General features: G+C 34.7%; 1 protein-coding gene across 2 annotated transcripts in view; it reads left to right on the top strand.

Moving 5' to 3' along the window:
- Positions 1-16,513, top strand: part of SETDB2 (SET domain bifurcated histone lysine methyltransferase 2) — a 95,931-nt gene that overhangs the window by 23,069 nt on the left and 56,349 nt on the right. For both annotated transcript variants that reach the window (XM_077158188.1, XM_077158187.1), the window contains exons 6-9: positions 3,469-3,565; positions 10,801-11,364; positions 14,451-14,567; positions 15,485-15,654. In XM_077158188.1, coding sequence (XP_077014303.1) covers positions 3,469-3,565; positions 10,801-11,364; positions 14,451-14,567; positions 15,485-15,654 — 948 coding nt within the window. The remainder of the gene's footprint in view (positions 1-3,468; positions 3,566-10,800; positions 11,365-14,450; positions 14,568-15,484; positions 15,655-16,513) is intronic.

Genomic DNA, 16,513 nt, shown 5'->3' with positions numbered 1-16,513 from the left:
AATTTTAACATATTGCTAATTTGCTAAAGTGTTGAAAAAGTGCATCTACTAGATTTAAATTAATCTGGTTAGATGTTGTCAGCAAAGCTTTAGTAATTTTTGTTTTACTGTCATGGTTTGGAGCTTTAAGGCATCTTTAGTCTATTTTAAAGAAGGCTTTTATTATTCAACATATTCTCAATTCTAACTGTAAATTTAGAAGAATAGTTTCTTAAAGAAAATACTCAATAGCAGTTGAAATCAGTTCACCCTGAAGTGATTGTATTAGTTTTGCAAGCAAAAGTGTTTAAATGCAGGAGTTGGTAACAAGGAACTAATTTTTTGTGTGTGCAAAATATAACATAGCAGAAAAGTGATAAATTTCAAAGTACATTTTAACAAGTAGCTATAGAGCAAATTTCAAAATATGTTATGTTACAGTTCCACAATTTCAGGTATTTCCTTTTAGCTGTTCTAATACACTAGAGCATTCTAGTTCTAACATTCTGTTCTTGTACTAGAGTAACAAATATCAATATGGTGAGTAGTAGCCACAGTAATTTGTTAAATTCTATCTTCTTGGTTACAACTCCTCCCTCTCATTTGATCCTTCTCCCTCTCTTCCAGAGTAATTGGGCAATGACCATTCTAACTTTTTCATGTTGAAAAGGGGTGCTGACATTATGGGGTGAATGCAACTAGTCAGTATTTTTGGAGAAACTCGTGCCTCTGGGTTTCAAGGTTTATCTGGCATAAGAACATCTGAAAGTTTGTTTCTGAAAAATAAACTTAGTGAGTGAAACTTTATAGGGCCTCAGATAGAGCCCTGGTATTTAGGGTTTTCAGGAATACTGTTGGTTAGGGCTTGGCTTACTGTGGCAATTTGCAAAATCTAGCTGAAGCATCCATAAGAGTAGCCTCCAGAATACCCTCTTGACTCTATATGAACTCTCTTAACCACTGATATCTTGTTTTGTTATATTTCTTTCCCTTTTTCTGGTCAGGAAGGCGCTGTTGATCCCAGGATGCCAGGGCGAGGCTTATCCCTGGGAGTCATGTCCCACATATAGTGGAGGGTAATGACTTTACTTGCAGAATTGAGCTTGAAGATAGAGATGCCACATCTGAGCCACAAAAGAGGTTCTGTGGAAGTAACTCTTAGGCATAATTGTAGATAGGTTTTTCTCCCCCATTACAGAAATAAGTTTCATAATAAGATCAGGGGCGTCCCTCCTGTTTGAGAGAGTGTCAGGGATTTACCAGATGGGAAATTTAATAGTTCCATATTTTTTCTCCAGTCCTTCAAGAGACTTTGCCAGTACTTTTTAATTATCTGTCCAGTGTGCTCTGGAATGTATCAGAGTATTACATTAAGCTATACAGAATTACAAGATCTGATTCCTAATTCTAGGCTCTACATGTTTAGGTTGTTTAACTGAACTGACCAGACAGTTTAAGTTAGATTGTATGCTACAGAAAATTTAAGTTTTGAACAAAATAAACATCTCTTCCTTTAGTCACACACAGGAGGTGAAATTCTAAAATACAGACAGTATCATCCTTTACCCTGTATTCTGATTTACCTTAGTCCCAACCAGATCGGTTTCGTCCTTATCTGTAATTGAGCTGGATGTCTTTTTCAGTTTCTTTAACAGTTTCTGTATGTAACCGTGTTGACTTTCAGAGCTATAGAACTCTAACTCTGTGAGCCTTAGATGTCACACAGGTACCCAGAGTTCCAGGGAAATACCAGATTATGCACATGGAGCATAGCATCTCAGAATTTAGAAATAAGACTTAAAGCTCAGTGACTGCTGTAAGAGCTTACAATTTAGCCCTAAATTTCTAATAAGTATTTTCTAAAAGAGACCATACAATATTTTCCTTTTGTTTCAGGCTTTGTTTACTCAACATAATGTCCTCATTGCATACCTCAACAACTTTGTTCTCAAGGAACTAATTTTAAACAACTTTTAATTTTCAAAATAAAGTAGCTTGGATTTTTGTTTTGGCTTTCTAAAGTATCAATTTCCGCAATAGAAATGCTGAATATTATAATTTCATAGTTTTATATGGGTTTGTTTTCTTTATCTCAAATGTAATGAGTTTATCAAAATAAAGTATATCTGTTTGCTAATAATAAAGAAATGTTTTAAAGTAAATAATTGGGGAAAGATATTATTAGCAAATATGAAAATTAAAACTTACTAATAATAGTTTCAAGTTAGCACTTAATTTAAAAACAGTATTGAGACTGGAAGATAAAAAAAGGACTTGGGGGTGGGCCACAGTGGCTCAGCAGGTAAGAGTGCTTGCCTGCCATGCCCGAGGACCTGGGTTCAATTCCGGGTGCCTGCCCATGTAAAAAAAAAAAAAAAAAAGGACTTGGTGTTAAGAAGAAGGAAGCAATCACAGATCCAGCCTGGCCTTCCCAGGCTATGACCAAACCACTAATTACCTTTATTTTCTTAGCTTATTTGTAATTCTAAATATTTGCTGTGTCACCACACAAAGGATTGGAACTATTCACAGAAGTAATTATTATTTCCTCTTTCCCCCTTTAGGATTAATTTTAAATCTCCATGTTTTCCAGTAAATAATATTTCTAACTATGCCTGTATACATTTGTCAATATGGATTTATATGACTCAGGCAAAAAATTTTCTCTTGGGAAAAGGGGAAAATTCTTAATTTGTAGCACATTTAATTTTTAATCAATTATTATAGCTCTTTAAATCTGGTCTAACTAAAGAAATTATCTAAAACAAGATGAGAATCACTTTTTTTCTTAATGTCCATCAGTGCATAGGAAATAAGTCATCACATTAAATATTTTTTAAGTCAGACAGAATATTCCACATAGCTAATTTTCAAAATAAGAACAAGAGATCTGTAACTCTCTTAATAAATACAACGGCTTTATTTCTATATTGTGATCATGTTAGAGAATAAGAAAAGATTAAGTAGAAAAAGGAGAGAAAAAATAAGGCTAGATTAAGTTCAGAAGGATATAGGAGAGGAGAGACTGAGAATTGTGAAAAGACCTTACACACAAAAAAAGATACCCAAACACTTCCCCCTCTACCCATGAAAACAGGGCCAGGGAGACACAAAAACTTTCTGTTGTGTGGCCTTTCATAGAACCTTTAAGAACTGTGTTATTTTTCTATAAAGTACTGGCAGAAGTAGGAACACCTAATGTTCACTTTCAGGGTTGATTAAAGTTCAGGTAAAGTTCCTGCCAAATTAGAAGTGTTCTAGTAGAACCCTCCTCTATCCTAATTCTTTATATTATCCTGTCTTTTCTTAATGTTTTTTAAAATAAAGACACCTAATCTTTTGGTTCAATCTTGAAATTTTAATGCTTGCAAATTTTAGGACTTCCTATGGGAAGAATCTCTATACAATGAAAATATTATTTGGAGATTACAGTTAATGATTTTTAACTTGGTTTACCTGTTACATTTATATACTTTTTTTTTTATATAGATGGTAGACCTGTGACCCAGAATGAGCAGGAAAGCAAATCAAATGCATTGCCCTCTACATCATATGATGACTCCTCTCCAGAAGACTGTACATTTCTGTGTGTATCTAAATTAAATTTATTTGTATTGTTAATACCTTTTTGCCTAGAAAGAGTTATGATCAGTTATTTGACATTAGGATATATATAAAAGATTTCTTCCCATCAAAAACTTTAAAAGTTGTAAATTTTAGTATTTTATGTAGAAGATAAAGGTTCATGAGTCCCTTAATATTCCCAAGATACCATTTTTTTATATAATTTAACTTGATATCTTTGTATAAATGATTAACACACTAAAATCTACCAACATGGCTATGTATTTTTTTAGCTAGGGAACTTATGTTTTCTGGGTTAACAAAAAAGGGCAAGAAGTGTTTCATTCAGTATCAGTTCAGTTTTGTTTTTGTTTTTGTTTTTTGAAAGAAGTTATGGCAGGCAACAGTGGCTCAGTGGCAGAGCTCTCATCTGCTGTGCTGGAGACCCGGGTTTGATTCTTGGAGCGTGCCCTAGCAGAAAAAAAAAGTTAGCTTCTTTGGGCAGGCCACGGTGGTTCAGCAGGCAGAGTTTTCGCCTGCCATGCCAGAGACCCAGGTTCGATTCCCAGTGCCTGCCCATGTAAAAAAAAAAAAAAAAAAAAATTTATGGGTTATAGAACAATCATGCACAAAATACAGGGTTCCTGTTTATCACCCTATCATTAACAACTTGTGTTGGTATGGAACATTTATTATAACTGATGAAAGCACATTTTTATAATTGTATGATTAACTGTAGCCCATGATTTAACTTAGGGTTCACTATTTGTGTTGTGCAGTTCCATGGATTTCAGTTCAGTTTTGAAAATACGTAACAGCTCTAAAGTAGTTTTAGAAAATTTATAAAAGTAAGCTAGTTTTCTTTTGTTTTTTGACTTTTCCTTTCTACTTTTTCCACTAATTTCAGTAAGAATTCTTCAGCATAAAGGAGAATTTTACAAGAGGGAATTTGACATTCTGACCTTAATCTTTATTTATTTTTAATAGGAAATATCTGTACCAAAACCTTGAACTGTTAGGTTTCTAAAAGTATTTTGTGTTAGAAGAGAAAACATAGTTTCAAAAAACCAAGTGTCTACAAAGTTCTTAAGTTGCTTCCTATTTCATTTGCCCTTTCAGCTAAATATATAAACTGATAAAAATAATTCTCAATGTAGAAATCTTTTCCCTTTTTCTTTTTAGTCTGAGAAATGTAGGTAGATGCTGTTTAGATATAATATTCATTTACAAATATTATAGATGTCATTACAGTTTGAGACTAAAAGATGCATAAAACTTATTTTAAAATTCTCTCAGAGAAAACTCCTTATCTAATCATTTCAGTAGCTCACGAAACAAATATGTTCTAGAAATTCTGGCCTTCTAATCTATAGCCTAAAATTTCATTTGCTTTTTAAGAACACATTTGATCTAAACCACTAAATATAAGATTACTTTTTGTTTAAATCACCACCAAATAAGTTCTCTCCCATCTTATTTAGACTGTTGTATATTAAACCTAAATTCAGGAGTAACTCTTTTTGGTTTAAGTTCATTATTCCAGCCTGTCAGTCTTTGTGAGTTTTGAATCTATTATGTTCTCTTTTCTGTCTTTTCTAAAAGCTTTGCATTTTATATGCATATATTAAATATGCTTTCTAGTCTCCATATTGTCACTGAAAACAGTATTGCATAGGATAGAACACTACTAGTGGCCTCCTTTCATTACTCTTCAGAAAGAACTATTCAGCCAGAAGTGAATTTATTTAACTCCACTATTGTCCCACCTTCAATTCTGTTACTCACAATGGAGAAATCAAGACTCACTGCTTCTGTGGCATACTATAGCAGTATAGTATCTTATCAAAAAGGAAAGTGAAGTTTCCTTTTCTTATCAGAAAGGAAAAAACTTTTCTCACCTAGTCCATTTTGGCTTCTTAAATTGTTTTCTAAGTATTCAATACTTAGAAATGTTTTAGAGATCATTAATGTTATCTTTAGAAATGTTTTAGAGATCGTTTGTAAGCTAACCATTCTGTACTTCTGGAATCAGCCTTTTCTCTTTTGAAAAATCATTTACCCATTTTTTATTCTTCAGTATTTGGAAGATTTTCAAGACCTTGAGATATAATCTGTTTGGGGCTCAGTTTTAAATATGCCTTAAGTCATCTTTCCTCTTTCTTGTTCCAAACATAGCTTTCTGTTGGCGGTGGTGCTGGTCTTGGTTTAATTAGCATTTTTTAGAAGCCTGGATTCTTTCTGGATTTTAGCATTTATGACACTTATAGGTTTATGTCAGTATTTTGTATTTATAATTGGTTATGTACCCTCTTCTGTTTCCTTTTTTTTTTTAATCCAGAGAAATTAAATTGGTTTCTCTAACTGCTTTCCCATCTCATTAGGATTATTTATGATCTTATAATCAGAACATCAGTTCCTTAGAACCTTCTGTCCCTCTTGTGCTGTGCTCCCATCAGATCCTTTGTTCAGGAGTTCATATCTGACTTTCAGCAGAACATTCTGAGATCTCTTGAGGAGACACATGTCTAATTAGGTCCAGGATTTCCTTCCCTTTGCCATTAAGAATCCTAAGGCAACATATTCATTCTTAACCGGAATTATGTTTAGATAATTCCTTTTGTGTTTCCTCTGCAGATCATGAATTTATGGCTTATTTTTCTTTCAGTAGTTAAATCCGTAGCGGGTCAATCATCACACAGGCAGACTGGCAAGCTAAATGGTGAATGAGAAGCCAGGGGTATTCAACCCCAGCTGAATTGCTCAAGATCGTACAGTCTGTTAATGATGAAACCAGGGATGAAAGACTTAAATCTAACAGGAATCAGGCTTTCCATGTTTTATTCTTGAGTTGAATTGAATTTCCATTTCATATAAGTGAGCAATGACATAGGTAAATGTAAAAAACAAAATTTTTATTCCAATGATAATTCCGTTAATAAGGGATTTAATTTTACAATGTTAGGAAACCTGCTTTATTTCTTAGTCAATGACTTTGATTTGCCACAGTCTGCTAGTTTAAGTAATGAAATTTGTGAGCGCTGTAACAGGGGCACACTCCCTATTAACTGGAGGAAAACAAATTAAGTAATAAAATGGGCAGGCCAGGTGACTCAGCAGGCAGGGTTCTTGCCTGCCATGCGGAGACCCAGGTTAGATTCCGGTGCCTGCCCATGTGAAGAAAAAAAAAAAAAGTAGTAGTAATAAAATGCTGTTTTTCATCTATGAAATTGATTAAACATTTATAAATAATACTCAGCATTAGCAAGAATATGTTCATTTAATATTCATACTGGCTCTTGAGACTGTAAATTGTTCCAACCTTTTTGGAAAGCAATTTGGCCATCTATATCTATTAAATCGTGTGCACCTCCTAGTACCATGATTAGGATTGCTAAAAGTCATTTCTTATTTAATAGAACCATGGTTCCTTAGAGAAATGGCTGATTCCAGACCTGGTACAATGTGAACCTGGAATATCTTATGACAGAAGATAAAGAAGCTTTGAAAGACTACTAGTTGGAAAGGTTCAGGAGCAAACTTGAAGCTTCCACTGACCAAAACTGGAACAGTTTGAACATCAGAAAGAATAGTCACTGTGATTGATTTAAAACATGTCAAATCTATAAAACTCTGTGAGTTCATAATTATAATTTAAGAAGTCAGTCAGTTTCACAGTTGCTAAGATACAACTCATTCTGAATATTTGTAAATAAAAGGAAAGAATCATTTATCTTGCCTTTTCTATACTACCTGTATTTCAGGACATCCCAAGAGTACTTGAGGGGCGTTTCCTCATTATAAAAGAATTCTAGCCAGAAAATGCAGTAGGAATGGTAGAATTAGAAGATTGTTATTTTGCAGCTTCCCATATCCCCAAGAAATGATAACTTTAGGCCTATGCTTTTTTTTTTTACTTTTTTTTTCCACTTTCCTTCTTCATTCAATCCTTTATTTATTCAAAAAACATTTTTTGAGCACCTACTAAGTGCCAGGATCGAAGAAACAATGGTGAAAGGATTAAGCAAAGTAACTGCCTTCCTGGAACTTACAGTCTAGCAGAAGTTTGGGTTTATATTGCAGAGGTGTTGGGTCTCTCATAATCAGAAAATCCAAACTTACACGTTCAATTTTTGTTTACACAAACAATTATGAAATAATTATGCATCACAATTGCCTAGCTTATAATACGTACTAGAAATATGAAAAGAGGTTTGAATAAAATTCAACAAATTAGAGCAGAAGCATATTTGACTATTAATCTAAACCATTCTTTTTTTTTTTTTCCTCATGGGCAGACACCGGAAATTGAACCCAGGTCTCCAGTATGGCAGGTGAGAATTCTGCCACTGAGCCACTGTCGCACCACCCTAAACTTTTTTTTTTTAATAATATAACATATATATAAGCAATGAAAGGAAAAGGTAATAATTTTCAAAGCACTCTTCAACAAGTAGTTATAGGACAGATCTCAGAGTTTGTCATGGGATACCATACCATCATCTCAGATTTTTCCTTCTAGCTACTCCAGAATATAGGAGGCCAGAAGAAATAAATATTTTTTTATTATCAAAATGACTTTTTTTTTCTTTTTTTTGTGAAAAATAACGTATATACAAGAAAACAATAAATTACAAAGACCATCGCCGTATTAGTGGTAGAACAGATTTCAGAGTTTGGCATGGGTTATAATTCCACAATTTTAGGTTTTTACTTCTAGCTGCACTAGGATATTGGAGACTAAAAGAAATATCAATATAATTATTCAACGGTCATACTCATTTGTTAAACCCTACCTTTTCTGTTTAAGTCCAACATCACCTTTGATCTTTCTATCCCACTCTTCAGGGGTATTTGGGCTATGACCATTCTAACTTTTTCCTTTTGGAAGGGGCTGTCAGTAATATGGGGTAGTGAAATAGAACTAGCTGAGGTTCTAGAGAGGCTGACCCCTCTGCATTTCAGGGCTTATCTGATCCAGGGACCCATCCAGAGATTGTAGGTTTCTAGAAAGTTACTCTAGTGATAAGGTATAAGTTTCTAAATATAACTCAATTTCTGTACTTCACAAACAGGTAGCAAACCACTGGGGACTGGCACCACCATACCTTGATTAGCAATGACTTGGGCAGTGATCATTAGTGAATGCTAAAACTTTAGGTGAAAGATGCACATGGAATTTTAAAGTGAACGGATTCGGCTGAAAACAGCCAAAAGTGCTGATCAATTTTAGCATCACTAAAAGTGAAACACCCAGATGTTAAGTATCTTCTGCTGTGATGCAGCAGGAAATACCACTACCTAGGAATTATTTTTGTCCATCTCCCCCACCAAAAAATTTGAACCTGAATCTAAGCAAGCTTCTAGAACTCCTTACCATTTTACAGATCTGTTAAGAATAGAGGCGCAAGTTAAATGATAGCATCACAGAATGGCATCAACCAAGTTCCAGAATGTGGGAGATGCTATAGAACAAATGACTCAGTTTATTCAACCTCTACATATAAATGTCATTTAAATAAAAAAGAATGTAATGCTGTAAGATTATAAAAAATGTATATCCTATAAAATGTATGGAACTTGTTTGAATTCTGATTCAAACAAATTTTAAGACAGTCAGAGCAGGGAAATGTGAAGATGGGTCATTGAGAGTCTATTTTTTAAAGGTTTACCTGTTACCGATATATACTGAGTTATTTCAGGTTAAAAGTTGTGGTGTCTGTTTTAAAGTGCACAAGAAATAAAATGTAGGGGAGGGAGTAGGGCAAGGCAGAAGAAAGGAGAACACATGAAGTAAAATAGGCAAAATGGTGATAATTATTAAGGCTTGGTAACAAGTACATGGTGAGAGTTCATTGTATTAGTCTCTTGATGAGAAAAACACACTTTCATGTGTGAAAGTTTTCTTAAAAAAGTTTGTTCTTATGTACATTTCTCTTGACCTAGTAATTGCTCTTAAAGGAGTGTATCCTAAGGTGATAATCAAGTATTTGGTCAGAAATTTATGTTTGAGAATGTTCGTCACAATATTGACATTGAGAAAAATAGGAAAAAATCGAAAGTGTCCAACATTGAAAATTTTCTAAATAAATTAGAGTATACCCTTTCAAAAGCATCAAGACCCACTTGATGGATGAGGATCTTGGGAAATCAGGCATACTCATAAATTGCTGAGAAGGTACAGATCTCATGGAGGGCAATTTGGCAAAACAATATTAACAAAATTACTAATCTGTTTATCCTGTGAGCATTCCCACTTCTGGGAATGTAGTCTACAGTGATATCTTTACATGCATGAAATGGTTATTTGCAGAGTTATTCATTGCATCATGATTTGTAAGTCCAAAAGATTAGAAACAGTAGGGGACTAATTAAATGTATTCTGGAATGTCTATGCAGAAGATTACTCTACAGCTGAAAAAAGGATGAAGACGCTCCATGTCCATACATCCAGCATGGTAACCACTACATGTGGCTCTTTAAATTTGAATTAATTAAAATTAAGTAGCATTTAAAATTCACTTTGATCACACTAGCCACATATAAAAGCACTCAGTAGTACATGTGGTTATAGTGGCCATGTTGGATAGCACAGATATAGACCATTCCCGTCAATGCAGAGAGTTCTATTGGACAGTGAATATTAGAGTATCTCTAAAATGAGTAACACACACTAAAGGGAGATAAAAATTAGTATGTAAAACAAAACTCGGATTCTTTGTGTAAGTTTAAAACCTGAGTTATACACATGGAATCCTTTCACATAATTCTTGAAGTCAATAGCCACCCCATTTCTTCCATCATTTTCAGATGTGTCGATATGATGCATATTTATGGGGAAAATTCAGTCAGTACGATTGCTGAAGGCAAACAAGCAATGCAAACTTCTTGATGAGCTGATTATTTGTTTACTAGCTTTTTTATTCCAGGCAAAAAGCTGAACCAAGCATGCTTAAATACATAACCTTCCCCAGGTCTTTATTGAGGGAATGTTCTAAATAAGCTCTAAATTTTCTAGGTGCTCTAAAGTACCTAGCAAAAAGTTATTTATTAACAGGTTTCTGGAGTGTTTATTCTGAAATTAGATATATTCTTTGTATGTCCACAGAATATAGTAAAATGTTTGTTTCAAAGTCTGGCTTATTTTAGGGTTATCTAATAACAGGAAATAATTACATTAATTCATTGTGTAGTTTTTTTTTTTCTAATGGAGAATAGTACTATGAATTTGAAATACTAATAAATAATAAATGTTAACAGATCTACAGAAAATAAGGAAGTTCTCCCTTTGGAAAAGGAAGTTACAGATTTTAGAGAAAAAGAACCACCTTCAAATATATCCTACCAAAGGCATGAGTGCTCTGGTGCTTGTCTGATGAAAGTTCCACTAACCTCCAAGGGGGAGAACCCTCTGCAGCTGCCCATCAAATGCCAGTTCCAGAGGCGACATGCAAAGACAAACTCTCGTTCTTCAGCACTCCACGTGAGTTATAAAGCCCCTTGTGGAAGGAGTCTGCGAAACATGGAGGAAGTTTTTCGTTACCTGCTTGAGACAGAGTGTAACTTTTTATTCACAGATAATTTTTCTTTCAATACCTACGTTCAGTTGACTCGGAATTACCCAAAGCAAGAAGAAATTGTTTCTGATATGGATATTAGCAATGGAGTGGAATCAGTGCCCATTTCTTTCTGTAATGAAATTGATAATAGAAAGCTTCCACCCTTTAAGTACAGAAGGACTATATGGCCACGAGCATATTATCTAGACAACTTTTCCATCATGTTTACTGATTCATGTGACTGTTCTGAGGGCTGCATAGACATGTGAGTAGAAAAACACTACCTTTCAGAAACTCTGCTGAAATATAGGCATTCTTTTCAAGAAGTCCTGCTATGTATCAGTTTGTCTGTCTGTCTGTCTATCTATATAACCTATTCATCAAGAATCTAAAAATGGAAGGATGCACCCTTACTAATAATAGGAAAGAAAACTCTACCAAATATTATAATAATTTGAAAATTATTTCCTCTAAGGATATTTCCTTTAATCTAGTCCCATAATTAAATAATAACAATCATAAGAAATAACATTTTTGAACGTTTACCACAGCTAGACACTGTGCTAAATGCGTTACATACATTTTCTTATATAATCCTCACAAAACTCATGAGGAGGTAACATTATCTTCAGGTTGCCTCTGAAGACATTGAGATTGAGAGAAGACAATTATAATATTGTCTTAAGGTAAACAAATTGTTGAGCCAGGATTGAATCCACCTTCTAAACCACTATAATGTTGTATTTTACATTTACAAATCATTTAAAAATTATTTCCTAGCTAATTAATAGTGCTTATAACTAGTAATCTCTTGATCATAGCGTCAATATCCCATAACAAAATGAAAACATGTTCTAATATAATAAGACTTTGAAAAACATTTTGCTTTAAGGTTGTGTAATGCACATTTATTTGCAGCTATGCTTGTATGGAGTGGATTTGCATTATTTGTATGTTTAATTTAATGCAAAACCAACTACTTATACTAGTCAAAAGAAAAAGAATAAGAAAGAAATAATTTAAGAGTGTGGGTGATATTTTTCACCATTCTCTCAGGTGGAGTGAGATGGGATAAATTAATTTGCTAATACCTCAGTTTGGCTCAGTTCCTTTTGGCATTTCATAGAGGCAACCTCTCACTATGCTGAGTTTGTTTCCATTTAAAAATGTGTATTTTTTTTTGTAAACATTTCCTCTAAATGTAACCTAACTACTTCATCTGGCCAAGCCCAATCTGTTTCAGGGTTATAGAGCAAAAACTGACTATTGAATAATGTTTAGTATACTTTAGGGTTAGTTTAAGGGGCTTTTTAAATAGTAACTTTGTATGTGATTTTTGCCTTTAGACTGTAGAAACTAATCCCTCAAGTAACTTGCACCACCACTGTACGTTTTTTCGTCCATGGGTCAGAAATTACAGGAGAACTCACAAAGGTAAACAAAGGCTGACTGGGATTTGGAAATGGACATGAACAGTGTTGCCAGGGATTCTAATCCTTACAGAAGTGGAAACTCAACATGTCCCTTCATGGCAGAGAGCAGAAACTGAGCTATCCGGGAGGATAGGAACAGAGGCAGCTGCACAAGACTGGGAACTAGGCTAGTATCTCACAGGGAACTGTACTGTGTACTAATGCAAACCTGATTTAGAGCTGTGAAATCCTCAGGGTAGAGCCGAAGCCTAACCACCTAACACAGAGGTGTGCAGAAGCAAATCCCACTGAAGACGGTTTCAGCAAACGTTAAAGCACACACACGCACAACCACACAAAGCCATTTAGGACCATAAAAAAGGCAGTGTGAGTCCCAACAGATGGGAGAATTCACACCTTAGGAATCAAGAGATAAACCACAGTCTGGCTGTTAGGGATTTCTTACAAAGGAAAAACAGTCATATGATGTACTTTTCATCAGAAACAATGAAATACAAGGAAGAGGCATATTAGCTTAAAATGCTAAAGGAAAATAAATGTAAAACTAAAATTCTGTATCTAGCTAGGCAGTCATTTGCCTGCAAAGTATCTAGAGCATTGTTTTCTAAACTACGAGTTCAGTGGAATGTAAAATCATTGTAATGGGTTGTAGCTAGCATTTTTTTAAGTAATACAGAAATACCTCAGGGCATCATCAGACATAAAAGTAAAATTTCATGAAACTTGTTTCAGTTTATATACATAGACACATATGATATGCATGCATGTACAAGATCATGAATGAAATGTTTTTCTTACTGTGGGCCATGGTAGAAATTGTTGACATATTTGAAAGCACTGCTAGTGACATCACACGTGCATAAGAATAAAGATGCTTGTTATATTGAAAAACTTGAAGCAGCTTAATTATCTATTGGATAATAAATGCTGTATGAGCGTTAACCAGATTTGTATATAATGAATTAAAGGAATTGACTAGATTTCTGTATAATGACAGATTTTAAACAAAAACAAGTTGTAAAATTATACAGTAAATTTTTTAAAAGTTGAAAAACAATACAATATATTATGGACATATGTATATGTAAAACTATAAAGGACATCACACCAAACCTCTTGAAAGTTTAGTTTTATCTGTTGTGTTTTATTTTTTTAGGAAGTCTGTATGTATGGTGTGTAAACTCTGCTAACAAATCAGATGATAAAACACCACTTCAGGTTTTTACATCTGAAAACAATTCAAATTATGAATTTATGGATTGTGGGCTCTGTTTCAAACAGTAGACACCGCTCTATAACATGTTCTATGTATATACAGAAGTGAATAATAGAGGAAAAGACTTTAAAGTCACTTGTTCAACAAAGGAGTCAAAAAAGACCCAGAGAACTATCAAGGTCACCACTCATCACCAATCTAATTTATAGTTGAGATGCCCAGGCATCTCAAGTTTTATGCACATGAATTTTTTTTTTTTTTTTTTTTTACGTGGGCAGGCACCGGGAATCGAACATGGGTCCTCGGGCATGGCAGGCAAGCACTCTTACCTGCTGAGCCACTGTGGCCTGCCCTATGCACATGAATTTATACACTGTAGGAGAGCTGAACTAGAACCTTCACAAATAAACTTCTGTTGAATAGAAAATGATAAGACCTCATTTTGAAAAGTTAAAGAAAACTTATATAATTAAGTATATCATGAACAAATAGAGATATAGTGTAGTTTATAATTAGTTATAAGCTTTTGGTAAATGTCCCTCTTTAAAAGGGGTCTTTTCCATGTAGAAAAGATGTCCATACAAGTTCTAAGTACAAATACGTCTTTATTATATCATCTGCACTTTTATCAAGACTGTTGCTTTCCTTTGTTAACTTGGTGCTTTTTTATTCTGACTTCTCTATTCATTGCCTTCCTTTTAGAACAAAGTGTGCATGTCTTCAACTGACAGCAAGGAATGCTGAGATTTGTACCTTGTCAAGTAATAATATAACCACTGGATATAAATATAAAAGACTCCAGAGACAAATACCTACTGGGTAAGATACACTGAGAATTTGTTGCAGGGTGTTTGTATCTTTGAGGGTAGAAAATTTTTCATTGTGGCCTACGGGGTTACAAATGTCTTTATTACCAAATTTTGAAATTTAAGGAATAAAGAAACAACCTATATCTTGTTCTGGGATATGGAAGTCAGACCACATACATATATCATGTACAGGACTTGAACACTTACCTGTTGAGTCTGGCTCTTGCCTATCTAGGGTTAGCCTACTCTGGGCAGCTTTTTCCCCATTAAAAATGTGAGGGGTGGGGGCAGGTATGTGAGCGAATAGTTCAGTGGTAGAATTCTCACCTACCGTGCGGGAGACCTGGGTTTGCTTTCTGGTCCATGCACTTCCCAAAACAAACAAAGAAGAAATTCGACAAATGGTGCTGCAATAACAGGGATACTCACATGGAAAAATAATGAAACATGACCCTGCCATAGAGCATACAGAAAAAAAGAAATATATGATACATAGTTCTCCTGAAAATTGGAAATGTTCCATCTTTCAAGGTTCTAACAAATAACACCTTTAGAAAGAGAAGTAGAAAGTTTTTCTTTCTAGATATTATCCTTTAAAAGAGCTTACATTTACTATTTTGCCAGACATTGTCCCAAGCACTTTGAAAATATTGACTCATTTAGTCTTCACTATCTTCTGTGAGGTAGGTACTACCAAATATCCCCCATTTTAGAAATGAAAAATTGAGGTGCTGAGTACTCTAATGTCCCCCAACTAGTACATGCTGGGACTAAGATGGGAATCCAAGCATTCTGGCTTTAGGAGCCATCACTCTTAGTCTGCTTCTCTTTCTACCAGCCAGTCCCAGCAAAGTAACAATATAAATTCCTTTTGTTTTTGATTTGGGGGTCTGATTGCCTTTCCTCTTTTTTGTATTTTATTGACAGCATTTATGAGTGCAATCTGTTGTGCAAGTGTAATCGACAAATGTGTCAGAACCGAGTTGTCCAGCATGGTCCTCAAGTGAGGCTACAGGTGTTCAAAACTGAGAAGAAGGGATGGGGGGTACGCTGCCTAGATGACATTGACAGAGGGACATTTGTTTGCATATATTCAGGTAAAATTTTTTCAGAATTCTATAGTTGGAGCTACGTTTCTGAATTCCCATTTTACTAGCCAGGACCATTGATATCTCTGAGCAAGGCCAAGAGCGATAAGATAGGAGGATTACCAGAAGGCACGCTTTAGAGCAAGGGTTCACTACCGGTGTGTTACAGTTGTACAGTTACTGATTCTTTCAGGCCAGACACATCGGTCTCTAACCATCTTGTCCATGTACCCCACATTGCCAGGCAAAAAATCTAATTTTTTGGCTGTGCTGTGAAGTAAAAAAGGTTGAGAAACATGGCTCTAGAACCAGTCTAAAGGAAATATGCCAAACAGAACCTTGGTAGGTAAGCAGCTAGAACCAGAAAGCCTTCCTCACCTGAGATGCCAGGTGTACTCCAGTCAGGGCAGGGAGAAGCTCAGAGAGTTAGCAGAATTCAAAGTAGTAATGCTTGGCTTCCTGCTATGTGCCATGTACATACACGTAACCTGGGCTGCCTCGACATATCTCATATTTCTCAAAAAATTCTTTGATGATAATCAACTCCTTATAAAAATGCCAAATGGTAGCCAGGAGTATCACTGGCTTTGTCTGCATTGCTAAAAAAAATGCCCTTAAGATATTTTTCTCTGATCTAATGATGAGTGAGAATATTCAGTTGATAATTTTGACTTGGTAACTGTAGTTTTGAGAACCTTGAAAGAAAATGCCTCAATTTCAGATGAAGATTTGGTTACTCCAGAACTTAATATGAGAACAGTAGGCACATATCACCATACATTAAATAGGTCTCTTTATAAAAAAGAGTATAGATTTCATATGATAAGGCGTTTTTAACTAGACATGAAACTAGAATTCACCCTACTAA

This window comes from Tamandua tetradactyla, chromosome 4 (genome assembly GCF_023851605.1).
Source record: "Tamandua tetradactyla isolate mTamTet1 chromosome 4, mTamTet1.pri, whole genome shotgun sequence".
Taxonomy (NCBI): domain Eukaryota; kingdom Metazoa; phylum Chordata; class Mammalia; order Pilosa; family Myrmecophagidae; genus Tamandua; species Tamandua tetradactyla.
This window is presented reverse-complemented; position numbering and strand designations above follow the sequence as displayed.